The sequence below is a fragment of the Melozone crissalis genome, unplaced genomic scaffold (genome assembly GCF_028551555.1).
Source record: "Melozone crissalis strain CALT ecotype California unplaced genomic scaffold, PUWL_Pcris_2 ptg000005l_1, whole genome shotgun sequence".
NCBI classification, from domain to species: Eukaryota; Metazoa; Chordata; class Aves; order Passeriformes; family Passerellidae; genus Melozone; species Melozone crissalis.
The window spans coordinates 27,825,847-27,842,392 of record NW_026535783.1 but is presented as its reverse complement, the minus strand read 5'-3'; the positions used below and the strand labels follow the sequence as shown (position 1 = coordinate 27,842,392).

Sequence of the window (16,546 nt, the reverse complement as noted above, 5' to 3'; positions counted from 1 at the left end):
CACAATTAAGAGTGTATTGCAGTCAGATGGATATAACTAACAACCTGTACTGTACGATGAAGAGAAAACCACCAAAACAAACTGAGACACCTTCGGCTCAAATAAACATTTTGTGTGAGGATGTCATATTGTCACAAACTGTACTGATCAGAAATGACACCGTACTTCATTCATTTGGTTATCATCACAGAAAAACATCAGACAGACTTGGTCAAAGCTGAAAGCAAACGGGGAAAAGGGAGGGGCTTTTAGTAAAGGGGAAGGGGAATAAAATAAAGAAAGAAAAGATGACCCGACCAAGCAGATATTCAAGTAACACACCTCAGCAGGCCTATATTTAGCTCTTTAGTAAAGCACATATTGAAAATATGTCCTGTGACTCATTTATTTTTCTAGCTTCCTTAAAAAGTAAGGCAGATAATAAGTAATATTCCTTAAGCTACTGTGAAAGTATTTCTGCCTTCTCATTCCCCTTTTCAAACAGTAGCTACTTTCATTTTAGCAAATAATGAGAAAAAGGCCCAGAAAAATATATAACATCCATGAGTCAATACTTCCCTTGCAAAGGGAAGAGTGAAGAGAGCACTTCCCTGTCACAAACTTCTATTTCATAGTTACCAAAACTGCAAGACCAAGCACTGTACTCCAAGTCTTCTAAGGCAACCAGATTTTTCAATGAAAATACAAGTGAAGAGTATCAAGAAGTATGACTCTGTAGGCCAGAATTCAGAATTCTCTGTCAAATATTTTAAATCAAAAAAATAAACAATCCTATGAAAGTACTGTGTTATTTTTTACTGAAAAGCATTATTCAGTAATGGAAATCAAAGTTACAGTATATTTTTCCTGTCACTTTTCCTGCTGCCAACTGTTAGCACTGTCCATAAATTTTATTGCTTTGTAATTTTTGTAAATCATGGATTGGACTATCAATTAAACTTACATTTCTTGCTTTTTCACTAGCAGTTTCAAAATGTCCTTAGTCAGTCATTTAATTTCATTTCATGTGCCTGATTCTAAATATAGCCTGGCTGATATAATGTTTAAAAGAAAAAGGCATGTTCTAAACATGGAATTCAGTGCATTAATAAATCAAACCTATTTGCTTAGGTTGGTACTGAAGTAACAACCACTTGCACTACAGAACAGCATTCAGTAGGAGTAACTTCCTGACAGGAATTGCAGACATAGACCTACTCTGCCAGGATAACATGAATACTCATGGACACCAAACCACTGCTTTTAAAGTAACTTTTCAAGATTCTGCATGAACATCTGCTTTAAATTTAGTTGCATTCTTGTCTTTCATTAAATGAATTTCCCCCTCCTGGCATTTTATATGACTTTTTGACACCAAAAGAGGAGTGAGTAGGACATAACATTGTAATATGATCTTCTAACTGCCACTCTTTCAGGCAGAATTAATTTTGTGCTGTAACTATAGAGTGCTGCACAATTAATTGATTTTTAAAAAATATTCTATAGAAATTTATAGTTAAAGTGAACTGCATTTAGAATAATGAAACTATAGGGCTACTAGAATCCTCTAAAAACCACTGCACTGCTTTGGTGTTAGTCTATCAGAAATAAGTTGAAGTATAGTTACAGTTTGTCTTTTCATATATATAATACAGCATTTCCTAGTAGGTTAAATATAAGGGCAGGTTGTCCTCTTAACATTGTTCTCAACCCTCAAGGTGAAGATAGGTCATGGTGTCAAGTACTCTTTTGGAATTATGATTTTTATTGTATAGAAGAACACATTTCTCATGTGTTCATACATGACCAGAGGATATAGGGTAAGAAGGAACCAAATACTGTGAAACATGGGAACTAGGAATACTACAAAAAGTGAAAGGATAACCTCTCTCCTTTTAATTATTTTGTTTCCTCCACTGTATTATATCTTCTCTTGTTATGTCTTTAGGTTTGCTTAAATAGGAAAGTATTTTAGCTGAAGTGGGCAACTTAATGCACTGTTATAGAACATGTCCTCTTACTTGCTCGCCACCTAAAAAGATAGTGTTGTCACATATTCCATGCATACAAGCCACTATCTAAAAATGTTTTTAGACAGTTTTTTTACTTTGCCATCATCACCAACAGGCAACCCAAGAGTATTTTTAAAGTACTCAGATTGAATCACTAACCTTTTACTTATATCTTTCACTGAAGTGGCATATGATGGAACTTAAAAAAAATTAATTTGACTCCATAGTTCTAGAAATAGTCCTAGATAACAAATACACTTTTCAAAGAAATTAAATTAAATCAGTAAAAAATAGTGACTAACCGATAATATTTTTCTTTGTCTACTTCATGGAATAACATTACAAGTATTGAAAGACAGATTTTTAACTTTCCCTTGTAGAATTTATGATGTCGGCTGGATGATGTGAATTAGGCAGATGTGGACATAATTACACAATCAAGATACATTAAACAAAGCTCTCAAAGTCATAAACAAATGGACAGAAGCAAAACTAAAGCACAAAATATTTTCCAGTTATTATCACTTCCACATATTAGCTTCTTAACTGTAACCAAGTTTGGACAGAGGCAGTAACTAAAACAGACTGGTGTTACAGATAATTTGTTATAGCTTCCTAACCCTAACCCTAACCCTAACCCTAACCCAAAATAGTCTTTATTTGCAAATATCATCTTCATACCACTGTAACTGAGCCCACATGGTGTAAAAGTATTGTCTTAGTGAACTTACACTAGAATGGTTTAAAGTTCTCTATCTTATTTTGCACTCAGGTCTGCAACTTCTATTAGGTTTAGCTGCACCCCTCTACATTTTGATTGCATATCTTGCACCTCATTCTAAGGACAACCTTTAGAAAATACTACAGGTGAAGATCTGTTAGAAAATGCAGATTCTGTGATGGGACAGGAACATCAGCAAAACTATTTCACTGCTAGAACAATACACTACGATTATGAAAACAGACTAAACTAAAATCTTTGCAGTTCCAAATTCTATTGCCATTTTCAATTGAAAGGACTAGCCCTTTAACTTTTAAAGTAACATACTGACTCCAAAAGAGACTAGTTCCACATGCTTGTCTAACTCCTGAGGGGGATGTCAGGTAAGGAAAGAGCAATAAGATAAACACGCATGATACTTTCCTGATGTGTTCCTCTTAACTTCCAGAAATCTGCAGATCAGGGGTTCTATGGATCAGAGGTATATATTTTTTTTTGCATTAACAGCCTGGAATGAACTGTCTTTAAAAAAATCCACATAATAAACCTATTGCATCCACTATCACACAAGCTATGTCAAGTGACATTTTCTTTTTTTTTTCTTTCTTTCCATAAAGTGGAGAGAATACTATCCCTGGATTCTCACTGTCCCTACCACAACTGACTTAGAGAGTTTCATGCAATGAAAGACTGACACATATAGTGTGGATGCTGATCGAGAAGAGAAGGGGAACACTGAAGAACACCACTTTGATACATACAGACTCTAAATTTGTACTAAGTGAATAAAACTTCGTACATCTAGCAGAGAAAAACGAATAATATTATGTAGAGTGTGTGCATGCTGCCTCTTAGTATGACAAAAAAATAACCAGGTGTTTTGATTACTCTTGCTCATGTTTGTGCATGTATGTGAATTCAGACACTTTTGAACCAATTATACCAAAAAGTAAGAGCATTACAAACAGTTACACTGGCCCTAGATTTTGTAGGAGCTTTAGACTTAGACTACTATGGGTACTGTAGCTAAAGGGCAATTTGACATTCCATTTTTTCAAATCCTTCTCATTATTCTTGGTATCTTCTTAGGGAAAAAAATACTGTCAATAGTGACTTGATTTTTTTCATTCTCTGCACTGCATATTTTAGCACTTGCCTAAGATATGATGCCATATTTATCATGCCATAAAGGCAAGGGAGTTTTATTTCTTTTTCCAAAACAACAAACACCATCTGTAATTTTCTAGGGACCATATCAAGAGAGGATCACTGCAGTTTCCAATGTTCCACATGACAGACTAAATGGATTAAAGCTGAATAGAATAAAATAATCAAAAAACTGAGGCAAGATGGGAATCAATACCTTGCTAGCAGTAGATCTGGCTCAATGTAGCCTGTAGAAATGTCTGCCATAATCTACTTGTATTTCTCGTTCTTCTCACCTTCTGCACAGCTGCTATTTAATATGTACTCTTCCTGGCTGGTCCTGACTCTTGAGCCTTTCTATTTTGCTCAAATCCTCTTGGATGGGTAAATTATTTTGTAAAACTGTAGCTTCTATTTGTATATATTATATTTCTTTATATATACACACACACATAAATGTACATATGTAACCCAATTTATTTGCCCCAGAAACCAACATTAACAGCAAAGTGGGGAAGGAAATCTGTTGGTACTCATTCTTGCTATGTAAAACAGTTGAAGCCACCATCATCACCAAACTCTGTTTCATATCTCCTATATTATTTACTTTTTCTCAAGTCTTCTTTAATGTTGTGTAATACTCAAATGCACAGTTACTGTTTTAAGCAAATGGAAGACAGTAAGAGCTGTCAATGGAACAACTGTATTCATATTAATTTTCCATTGTGCCAAATATTATGAATATTATCAATTACTAGAATAATATAATACCTAGGCAGTGATTCCATTCTGTTGGCTTCTTAAGTATCAGAAACACAAAACAAGATGAAATTAAGCATAACAGCAAAATATCCCCACTCTCTCCTACAAAACTACATAATCAATTTCATCTAAGATAGGGTTACATTTTCTTACCTTCAGCCATTTATCAACACACTTGGCATGGAACTCGTGGTTACAGGGTAAGACTCTAAGTAGCTGCCTTGACTCAAAATCACACATGCACACCACACATCTAAAAAAGACAATGAAGTTCAAATGTATCTGGTATATAAGAACAACAAATATGCATTCCATATAAAACCTTAGAGGTATGATTGCAACACCGTAGCTATTTTATTCCTTCAGTAGCTACAGTGATCTACATCTGACAATGGAAACTGAGAACTGACTGAGGGATTCTATGGGTGTTTTCTTTTTTTTTTTAATTTACTGTGCTTTCACATCACAAATCAGGTATTCTTGCTCTTCTACCTTGCTGTGACTGCAAGTTAAAGAAATTAAAATCAGGCCACCTAAATTATGGAACCTTGAAAGAGACCACTGTATACTTACAGTGTCTGTTCTGACTGGTGATTGTTTGGATTGAATCTGTAGGATGGAAGCTGCTCAATGTCAGCTTTTGTTAATCCCCGTGGTTTGGCTTCTCCCAGACGTTCTGCCAAATTCAGCAGTGCCTGCAAAACATGGAAATCAGACATATAAAAATTCACTGATCAAACAGGCTGTGTTTCCATTAGTGTTGGGCACTACCATCACATCTCACTACACCAGCTGCTAGCACAAAACACCCTGCTACCAATAAATGTTTAAAACCTTAGTTCTCCCACACAATACAAGCTCCTTAGAAAGTCTTTCAGAGCTTAACCGTCTTTGTAATGATGTAAGATATTTTCTCTGGGATTTCAAAACCCACCTCCCAAGAGGATGTGGTTTTGAAATCCCATCCCAGAGGGATTGGGATTCATCCAAGAACCCAATTTTCAATTAGTCCTGTGACTGAATAAATAATTCACTTCTGAGGGATCACCTCACCCTGCTATGAAATTAACAGTGCTGGTAATTGTCAGAAAGAAATTGTCAACTAATTTCCTTCATTAGAATATGTGAATTTGGTCTTGTGAGAGAAACCATAAATTTAATGGGACAGTTTATGATTCCCATTCTGTGTCTTGGGCTAGTTGAATTAAAATATGGAGACTTTAGCCTCAATCTGGAAAACAAATACATATCATCAAACTTTAGGCACTATTTTGGCTGCTCATTTTTATGTTAATTTTCTGTAAGCCAACAATTGCAACTAAAATCCTTTCATGTATATAATTTGAAATCTGTCATGTATTTAACTCACACTCCTTCCTTCATGAGGGACATAGGAAACAACATCAGTGTAAAAGACAATCAATGGAGGAAAAAGATACCATGAAAACTGCAAATGGTATTGATTTCTTACACTACTGAAACTAGGGCCCAAATTCTCAGAAGAGACTGCTGTTTCTGAATCACCACAGAAGTTATTAAAGAAGCACTCATTGTCAAACTGAAGATGTGCAACTACACAGATATCTTAATGAGAGCACAGGCAGAGATGCAGAAGTCAGGGTTAACGATGACTAACTCAAGAGAAATCAAATGGAATCCATTAGCTTCAGAATCAGCAAAGAAACAACAGTCGGAACAGCCCCATAATTATCTGGGATATTGAAGAGGGTTCTGCATCTCTAGATGTGAATTACCATCCCCTCCAGAGGGCGAGATGAAAAGGCAGTAAGGTAATTTTATAAATATGTTTAGATTAATTATTCCTATGATATTAAAACTACTCTGAAAGTTACACTCATAAAACCAGTAACTTACCCTTTTCTTTTGAAAGTGCTTCACTTCTGTTTGGTATTTAAAATCAATTAAATTTTGAAAGGAGAAGAGTAGCATGGAGAACATAAAAGTTGAACAATTTAATGATTACTAGCCTGGAAAGGTGAATTCTGAGAGAAACAGACAAGAAAGAAAGCTAAACACTTCTAATATTCAGTATTACAAAAAAATCTGAAAGGACCATTTTTGGATTCTGTCTTCACAGTCACTACATTTATTTGAAAAGCAAAACCAGAATTAAAAGCAAAATATAATAAAATGTTATCTATTGCTTGAGCTAACATCTGTTCTTTAAAGACAGTTGTAGTTCACACACCAACCTCATAGTTTTCTACCTCTCCATCTTCCACATCCAACTCAAAGCTGAAAGCTGGTCCAACTGCCGGTGGCACTGGGAGCATTGATCTACCATGAGAGCAAACAAGGATAAGGTTCAGCATCTTGCTGAAGGAAAGCACAGAAACATCTGGCAGAGGTAAAGTAACCTTTCTGATGCCTCTCAAATCAACATGTTCTCAGAACTGGCAAAAATGTTGTGTTTGAAGTCAAGACCAGACATTTGAAGTGAAAGAGTCACAGAAAAATGCTTTTTTTGCTAACTTACTGATATTGGGAGTGCTTTTTAACTGCATGCATGCTTCGCTTGACGCTTTTAACCAAGCTCAGCTTTATTACAAAAACGAATCTTATAATTATCACAGACTATGGAGACCTAAAACTGACAAAAATTTGACATTTTGCTTTTAAATATGCTATATTTCCTTAAGTGGATAAAAGACCATCAAAGAGGAATACTAAGTCCATTTCAATCTCCAACATAAAAGTCTTGCAACTTTTGCAAGCCTAAACCACAAAAGTGAAGATAAATAGGATTTGTACTGGACAAACCCATCCTGAAGGCAAGCACAAATTCACTTTCTCATGTACTGTGATGTTGGTAAAAGCAGAATCCCTTCAGACTGAGAGATCAGAGAGATGTTTTTCTGGTTGTATATTCAGTAAGTCTTTTTACCCCCCCTCAAGGTAGTACAATAGGTCAAAACTTCATCCACAGACATGGAAATCACAAATTCAAAGCACTAATATAGTAGAATCAGGAATTACTGTGCCACATCATGACCTCAATGAATAGGCAAGAAGCTATGACACTACTCTCAGATTGCAAGACGGAAAGTTAAACAACTTTGCTGAATCAGATTTCTGGAGCCATTCTCATGCCACGTTTGACATTGCACAGAGAGAATCTACAGATCTGGTGCCAGTGCTTGATTATTTCCTTGTCAGTGTCACCTCTGCCACCAGAAACTTGATCTTTTTTTTCCAAACATTTAATTCTTACTTCCAGTACAGAACACAGAAGACTAATACATGTCATAGACCCAAACTCTCTTCCAGAGTCTACCATAACACACTACAGATAATTCCTACATGTTAATTGTCTCACATCTTTTCCAGAAACAGCTACTCAGAGGCAGAACAGAAATGTGACAGCTGTGACAGAGTAGCACTCAAGCCAATAAAGAATAACAAATCACAGAAGTCCCCACTCTTGTGTTTTACAATCAAGAACAAAACCAAATTAATTTATTCCATAAATGAAGACTCCTATAACTTGATCCTACAGTGTAACTATGCCTCTGTAAGAGTATCATAGAACTATGATTTAAAATCTGTTGAAGATTTTACCAAGAGTTCAGAAACAAGAGGCTGCCACACCTCAAAATACCTACAAAACTACATTGGATGAAACTGTTCACTTAAATCTTTTCTTGCTCAGTGGTGTTGGTTATTAAAAGTAGGCTGAAAAGTTTACACATAAATCAAAGTTTTCCTCTGAGACAGGTGAAATATGCCTGGTCTCTGGTAGAGTCCAACCATAAAAAGTGCCAAGATGCTTTCTGACTTCTTAATAGCCTACATGGAAGCAAACAAATGTACTTTTCACTTACAGCACATAAGGTAATAGGCTGGGATGGTAAGGGTGTGGTGGTATTGGCTGCTGTGATCGGTATCTGCTGCGCCCTGTGAGTCTTCGAGGCATAAAAGGCGGGTAAGGCTGCAAGAAAGAAGAAAATAAGCTTCAACTCCAACCTGCAGAACTGGAACTTGTGTCCAGTTCTGGGCTCCCCAGCACAAGACAGACCTGGACATACTGGGGAGAGTCCAACAAAGGTCACTAAGATGGGACTGAAGCATTTCATGTGTGCAAGAAGGCTGAAACAGCTGAGCCTGTTCAGCCTGGAGAAGAGAGGGCTCGTCGGGGGGATCCTGTCAATGTATCTAAATACCTGAAGGGAGGGTGCAAAGAAGGCAGAGCCAGGCTCTTTTCAGTGGTGCCCAGTGGCAGGACCAGAGACACTGGGCACAGACTGAAACACAGGAGGCTCCGTGTGAACATCAGGAAACACTTTACTCTGAGGGTGACTGAGTACTGACACAGGTTGCTTAGGGAGATGGTGGAGTCTGCCTTCCTGGAGATGCTCAAAAGCTGGCTGGACATAGTCCTGGACACCCAGTTTTAGGTGGCCCTGCTTGACCAGATGACCTCCCTTCCAACCTTATCCAGCCTGTAAGCATATCATTCTACATTTTCTATTCTTAATCAATAATGAAATAATGACATTCAATAAAGCATTATTTAAAAAAATTTGCCTCTGCTAAAATCCAACAGAATCTCAGCCTCAATTTGAAATTACAATTCCCATCTATAATATACAATCATATCAATTAATGTGAAAAAGTGGTAATATACAACAGAAATCCCTACAAGTTCTTGCGTGTTTAGTCTACAGTCAGTAGAGTTTGGGAAACAGGACATGAATTGCTGAAGCTCTTCTAAATATAAAAAGCTCAGGTGCTATTATGCAGGGCTGTGCATAAGTAGTTAAGTAAAGAAGCCCTTAAAAAACTCTTTAAAAATGAGAATTTAAAAAAAAATCTCTTTTAAAAATACCTAACTTTTAAGCAGTGGCATATACTTATATTTAGGCTTAAAGGCTTGAAGCCTTTCAGGTGCATGTAGAAGGTTTAATCAGTACAACTTCTGCAGCTGAACCACAATAGAGAGACACTCAAGCCCAAAGATTCCATGCATTCATTCTATGGATAAATCAGAGCGCTTTTTGTCATCTTTTAGTAAAATCTTTTACTAAAAACTGGTTTTGTATTTTCTACAATTAATGTTTTTGAATTTTTTCAAAATTCATATATCCCTATTAAATTCATATTTGAGGGCCTTAAGACTTTTTTTTTGAAACAAAGAACACTCTAAGCCTTTACAAACACATTTTTCTTCTTACATGTTTGAAATCTGAACGCACAAGAGCCCAGCACTCCCAATGATTAACCTAAAATCCCCTAATTTTACAACAGAAACATTATAATTAGGTAGCCACGGTCATACATAAAATTAACGTATGAATATGAACATATGAATATAAGAACAATACAAAAGAGCCAGGTTCCTTTTGGTTGGAGTCTCAAACTAGACATACGAAATATTAATTTTACTGCTTTGTGAATTCTACAATCTGAAAACATATTTAGAAACTGTTGTGTTCACTGAATGAAGAAGAATCAGAAATGCATCTATTCCATTCTAATGTCAATGCAAATAAAGCTTTGTAAAAATTTAGTATTACTTTATAAAAGGTCACATGGTTACTTGTAATATGTCTCTATTCTACTCCTTCGCAATAAACAACACAGAGTTGAAGCATCAGTGAGGACAAATGCTACGATCTGCAGAAAATGGTAACTATGTTTCCTATCTGATTTAACAACCAAACTTAAAAATGAAAAGGTCTGACTCCAAGCAAAACATGTATGATTAATTAATTAATCTAACAAGCACACTGAATAAAATACAAACAGTTTATAGAAGCTTTCAAGTATCCTGGACTCCAGAGTGTCTCATAGTGCATGAAGACTTCATCGAAAATCTGTACACCTTTAGATTAAGAGGAAGTTGATCACTTTCTGAAATAGTGGACATTTACTTGAACCTTTATGAAAACTGCAAGCAACCATTTGATTAGGTTCTGTGATTTCAAGAAGAATAATTGAAGACAAAGTATCTGTAGATTCTGCAGCTGCAGGGCCTAAAATTTAATAATTATTTAAAATTTAAATAACAATATGGCCCATAAACCACTGACAACTTGATGAATGTGTCAGACAATAAAAATTTCAGCACCTAAACTTGGGATCTAGCTATTTCTCCCAGCATCACACAGGCAGGAGAGGCGGTATTTTGGTTTTTTTAAAGAAGTGATCCACACAAAACCACAACAACAAAACCATGACAAATCTCAAGACTAGTATAATTGCAAATTGAAGTACAAGACAAAGATCCTAGAAGTAACACCACTGGACACACCACAGAAGCACATGATTCAACAAAATTCAACATAGACTTTATCCTGCACCCCTTTTAATTTTATTTTGTATTGCTGCAGTTGAACTGCTTGTTGATTCCCTGAAAGCTGAGTTAAATCAAGCTTTAGAACATGGCTATCTTTATAATATATGGTGTAGTCTAAATTATGGAAGCACTCTACAACTACCTAAACAGAACTGTTTTTAAAGCATTCTGGCTTTCCTGAGCTGTGGAAACTCAACATATGATGAAGAATTAACTAAAAGTGGTAACAATTTTTCTGAACTGTACTAACCCATACCTGCAGTAGAAATCCTGGACTATGTGAAGACATGGAAAGTTTTCTAAGTAAATGCTGTTGCACTCTGCAGATAATGTTACTGGAAATAATTTGCTGGTCTCATTAAATTACTCTTAACTTGATTAACTTAGGCTTAAAGAGAATACCAAAATATACAGCTATTCCAATAATGGAATATAATTGCAAAAGCATGACTTTTCAACAAAATGTACTACAGAATAAAGATCAAGAATGTCAATGCAGTGTGAAAGAGAATGTAGCATAGAAAACAATACTTACTACCCCAAATGACACCTCCTGGTGTAATGGATCATGGGCTAAGAATTGAAGAGGAGCTGAGGGAGGCAACGTTGGTGGATGGGCTGAGGGAGGGTATGTAAAACCTCCTACAGGAAGATGTTCTCCAAGCAATTCTACATCATTTTCTATCCTTTGAAGTGGCTACAAAAAAAACAGAGATAGTCTTTGTTGCAATAACAGAGATGAAATTTTCTCCCCAATAAAGAACTGCAGTCCCAGCTGTATATTCTGTGCTGCCATGATCAATTTAATAGTAACTCTGTGAGCAATTCCTAGGTCATTAACACTACCCAAAATAGCAAAGACAACACTACACATTTGATATAAATTCACCTTTTCCAGCTAGCCATGCTTATAGGCCAGGAATTTATGCGATCTAGCAATTATAGGAGTGGCTGTAATTTCCTGTATCTTGCATTTTTCAGGACAAATATTTGCTCTCCTTCTTGCCAGGCTGCTCTCACTGTATAACTATGCGAGAGAAAAAAATAAACAACCATAGACAAGAACTGAAATTGTGCCAGAAAAATTGAAAAGTGGAGGGGAATCATGGTGGTTCCAGCAGATGAAACTGATAATGATATCCAGAAAGCAAGCAGATGCTTTCCTAGGAGGGTCATGCAAGCAGTGCTAACAAGCAGTCCCGAAGTTTCAGAAGCATGGGATTCCAGATTGGTTTTGTTGCTTGTCAAATCTAGTTAAAATGCCCAAGAAACAACTAGGAATTCTTACTGTTTCACAAACACACCATTCTGTTATTGATACTGAATTTCGCCATTTCAAGAAATTCAGCTAAGAAAGCCACCTTGTGGAACCAAAGGAATTTACTATTTTTCTGCTATATAGAACAAAATATTCTTAAATCACTATGACGCAAGCTTTTTGGCAAAGCTGAAAGCAGACAGGCAAGCCTTGTTAAAATCTAAGTAAGCAACTCAAGGTAAAACCTGAGTCCATAAATTTTCTAAAGCTAAATCTCGCAAAGATTTCTACCACAAAGAACCATTTTGTTAGGATGATGGAAACTGTTCTCCCATCATTGTAATGAGGTGATTACAATCCTATCCACACCAGAATCGTGGCATGAAGGAGTCTCAGCAATGTTTGCAATAATAAAGCTATATCCTATTTCTGTGTTACTGAAATATCTGCACCTTCTACTCACCGGGGCAAACAAATGGATAAGTACTCAGATAACCACACAGAAAGAGTGGTAGGCCAGAACTGTAAACCTGATTTCCCTCTAAATCCAAAACAGGGTCACATTTTTTCCATGTCTGCATAGTCCATTTCATGAACCCAAATCTGCTTAGGCAACATCAGTAATTTTCGTAAGTGTAAAGAAAATGTCCTAGGGAAAGGACTGATTATTTAAAAATTAATCATGAAGTAATACAAAAGAAACTAAAATAAAAGCAACATTGTGTTTTTTTTCTCTGCTAAGCTTTTCTGAGATGCCTACTACGCTCTCACAACCTCCTCTGGATTCTACTCTGCTTCCTGGGAAAGAAATACCTAATGGTGAAGGAAATACCCATCTTTCTGAGAGAAGTAAAAGCATATGGACAAACAGCACAGGCAATGACGAAACCTGAAGTGAAACTCTGAACTTCAGAAGTATTTTTTCATCTTCACACCAAGCAGCTACAATTTGAAAGAAAATCCTTGTCTCCTCAATCAAGTATCAGTACTATGTGCCCATCCAGCCCACCAGTTCTACTGAGAGTGGGGTAAGAAGCATTACTTACCGACCGTGACTGTTGTGCTTGGAAAGGAACAAATTGTCCTGGAGGAGGTAAGTGAGGAGGGTGGTGTGTAGAGATATGAGGAGGATGCAAAAGGAATGGGTCACTAGAAATGAGGGGTGGAAATGCTGCATATGGGACAGGTAAGTGCTGGACTGAGCAGGCCTGAAGCATCTGAAATACAACGAAAACAATACATTTTTGTAGCACAAACATTACCTACACAATGTTCCATATTCTATGTATTTATTATGGAAAGATATAATTGTAACAGAACAGTTCTTTACCCTTGTTGAAAAAGCCTCCAAAATACACATAAATAAGATTTCATTCAAATACCCAAGGAACAGCGATTACTACAGAACAGGCTCTAGGAAGTCACATAGTACAATATCTGCTAGATGCTCATGGGGTCACCAGAAGACTGAATTTTCCATACTCCAGGACCAGACAAGCTCCTAAGTGATGAACAGACACAGCTATCCTAGTAATTTTATTTTCCCCACATATCATCATCAAAACAACATGCCAAAGCAATGGTCTTGCAAGCACTATAAGCTCTTGGTGCAGATGAGGGAATCAGCTGTCAGACTGTGCCTAAAGACCTCTGTTGCCTCATATACTATGAATAATTCACATGTCTGCTTTCTTTTGCACTTTTGGGCGAATCCTATGCTCTGAAAGCAGCTCCCTAGTGACAGATACTACAGAAAATAGCTCTTTTTCTTTCCTCCTTTAAATATCTGACAAAAAAGCAACTTTCAGCATTAACGTTTGAACAATAAAATGCTGAAAGCACAGCAGGGAAACAGGAATGTACTTAGTGGCATTGTTCAGTTTTACTTCCACCTTTATATATGGAGGAGCAACAACATTTAATTAAGATATTCATTATCAAATCTTGAAAAATCACCCAGTTTTGATCTCTCACTGTTTTTTTTATTAGTCATATCACACAGCAAACATTTACATATTGACTATAATAGCATAAAATGGTAAAAGGAATTAATTTAAAATTAGATTTCAGTAGCGGAGGTGAAACTATCATCTCCATTTGCTGTGATCATGACCAAACATAAACCTCCAAATGCACCAGAATACTAGTAGATTAATTTGATCCAACTACTATTTTTAATTTAAATGCTGACTATACTTTTCCCTCAGTTACTACATCATTTTTCTAAAAAATAAATACCATAAACAAATGTTTCTATGCTTATAATACCTTTTTTTTAAATTGAAAACTGTCCTCTGAAATAGCTGAAGATAAATTTGCAGGTAGAACATCTCACAGTCTTCTTCAAAACATGAGATTCTTTGGGAAACACTGAAATACGATTCTACATGGTAGAGATTACCATAGCTCCTATATAGGTTTGCAAATGTTTGATTTGTGCTATGCCCATGTCACTTTTTAAAGCTAGAGCAAATGAGGTGACTCTTAACTTCAAAGCAGAAAGAAATGAAAATTACCTTTTTATTCATTCAAGCTTTAGAAAAGTTCTTCAGTTTGAACATATCGTAGAATGACCTGGGTTGGAAGGCACCTTAAAGATCATTTTGTTCCAAACCCCTGCCATGGGCAGGGACACCGTTCACTAGACGCAGTTGCTCAGAGTTTCATCCAATCTGGCCTTGAACACTTTCAAGGATGTGGCATCCATAACTTTTCTGGGCAACCTGTTCCAGTGCCATACCATCCTCACAGTAAAGAGCTTTTTTTTCCTGACATATAATTTAAACCTACTCTTTTTCAGTTTAAAGCCATTCTGCATCTTGTTCTGTCACTACATGCCTTTGTAAGAAGTCTTAGTCCATCATACTTTTAGGTTGCCTTCAAGTATCTGAATTAGGGTACCCCAAAGCCTTCTCTTTTCCAGGCTGAACAAACCAAATTCTTTCAGCCTTTCCCCACAGGAGAGATGCTCCATCCCTCTGATGATTTTGGTGTCCCTCCTCTGGACTCACTCCAGCAGTTCCGTGTCCTCCCTGTGCTGGGAGCCCAGAGCTGGATGCAGGTTCCAGGTGGGCTCTCCCCAGAGCAGAGCAGAGCAGAGGGGCAGAATCCCCTCCCTGCCCTGCTGCCCACGCTGCTCTGGATGCAGCCCAGGACACGTTTGGCTCTCTGGGCTGGGAGTGCCCATGGCTGGGTCATGTCCAGCCTCCCACCCACCAGCACCCCCAAGTCCTTCTCACAGGGCTGCCCTCCATCTGCTCATGCCCGGCCTGTGTTGGTACAACCCAGGTGCAGCACTTTGTGGTTGGTCTTGTTACACCTCATGAGATTTCATATAGGCCCATTTCTCAAGCTTGTCCATGTCTCTCTGGATGCCATCGTGGTCTCTGAAGAACTTTTAAAACTGATAAAGGTGTTTAATAAATGGCATTTGTTTATTTCATAGTGACACATGCAGTGAGATAGACAAATTTCCCAGTTTCCTTCTGTCATTATGAAATGACAAAAGGAAACTGGGAAATTGACAGATGTAGCTGGGAAGCAAAGTGACATGCTGGAGGGCACGTGCTACCTTGAGATGTATTTTTATAGGCTGGAGAAATTGACTGACAGGAACTATTTAAAGTTCCAAGGTAAATGTGAAGTCTGGCACTGGACAAGAGTAACTCCATGGATCAGGACACTCTGAGACTAATTGCAGTCAGATTTGCAGCAAAAAAGAGAGGTTGTCGTGGACACATACATAATACCCATAGTGTTCTTACCCAAAAAGGCCTATGGCATGCATGGCTAAGAAAGCAACTGGTGAAACTAGTAAAGTGATTCTGCTCCTTCATTCAGAAACTGTAACATTTATCTCAATTCCTGGGCCCAGTTTTGGGCATGTCAGTGCCAAACACAATGACAACACGATGATCAGGTCTTGGTGAAAGTCATGATGACCAGTGACTGGGAGAGAACTGCATAAAAGAGGTGGCAGAACTAGACTTGTTCTTCTTTAAAAAGAGAGAAGTAAGCCAATACCTTACCCCTGTGTCTAACTACTTCCTGAGAGTGGACAGGAAGAATCCAAGACCTCCTCAAGAAGCAAAGTGAAAGAGCACAAGACCAATGGGACCAAGATGCAACAAAGAAAACTCAACCAGACATCCAGAGGAAGTTCTTAATCACAAGGACAGTCAAACACTGAAGCAGAAACTTACAGGTGCTGTGAAATCTCCATACTTGGAAGCTGGTACTGCAGCAGGTGACCACCAGAAAACCTCCAGAGTCCTCTCTTAACTTAAAACTATTCCTCAATTTTATGCTTTAACAGAAGAAAGCATAAAGTCTGCCTGCTGATGCTACAGAAA

At 37.2% G+C, this 16,546-nt stretch overlaps 2 protein-coding genes across 3 annotated transcripts in view; both read right to left on the bottom strand.

The window, feature by feature from the left end:
- SHB (SH2 domain containing adaptor protein B) overlaps nt 1-16,546 on the bottom strand; it is a 333,076-nt gene that overhangs the window by 131,215 nt on the left and 185,315 nt on the right. The window lies entirely within an intron of this gene.
- RNF38 (ring finger protein 38) overlaps nt 1-16,546 on the bottom strand; it is a 106,002-nt gene that overhangs the window by 3,697 nt on the left and 85,759 nt on the right. For both annotated transcript variants that reach the window (XM_054283642.1, XM_054283651.1), the window contains 6 exons: nt 13,241-13,411; nt 11,472-11,633; nt 8,463-8,569; nt 6,834-6,918; nt 5,194-5,315; nt 4,774-4,873 (listed from right to left, as the gene is read on the bottom strand). In XM_054283642.1, coding sequence (XP_054139617.1) covers nt 4,774-4,873; nt 5,194-5,315; nt 6,834-6,918; nt 8,463-8,569; nt 11,472-11,633; nt 13,241-13,411 — 747 coding nt within the window. The remainder of the gene's footprint in view (nt 1-4,773; nt 4,874-5,193; nt 5,316-6,833; nt 6,919-8,462; nt 8,570-11,471; nt 11,634-13,240; nt 13,412-16,546) is intronic.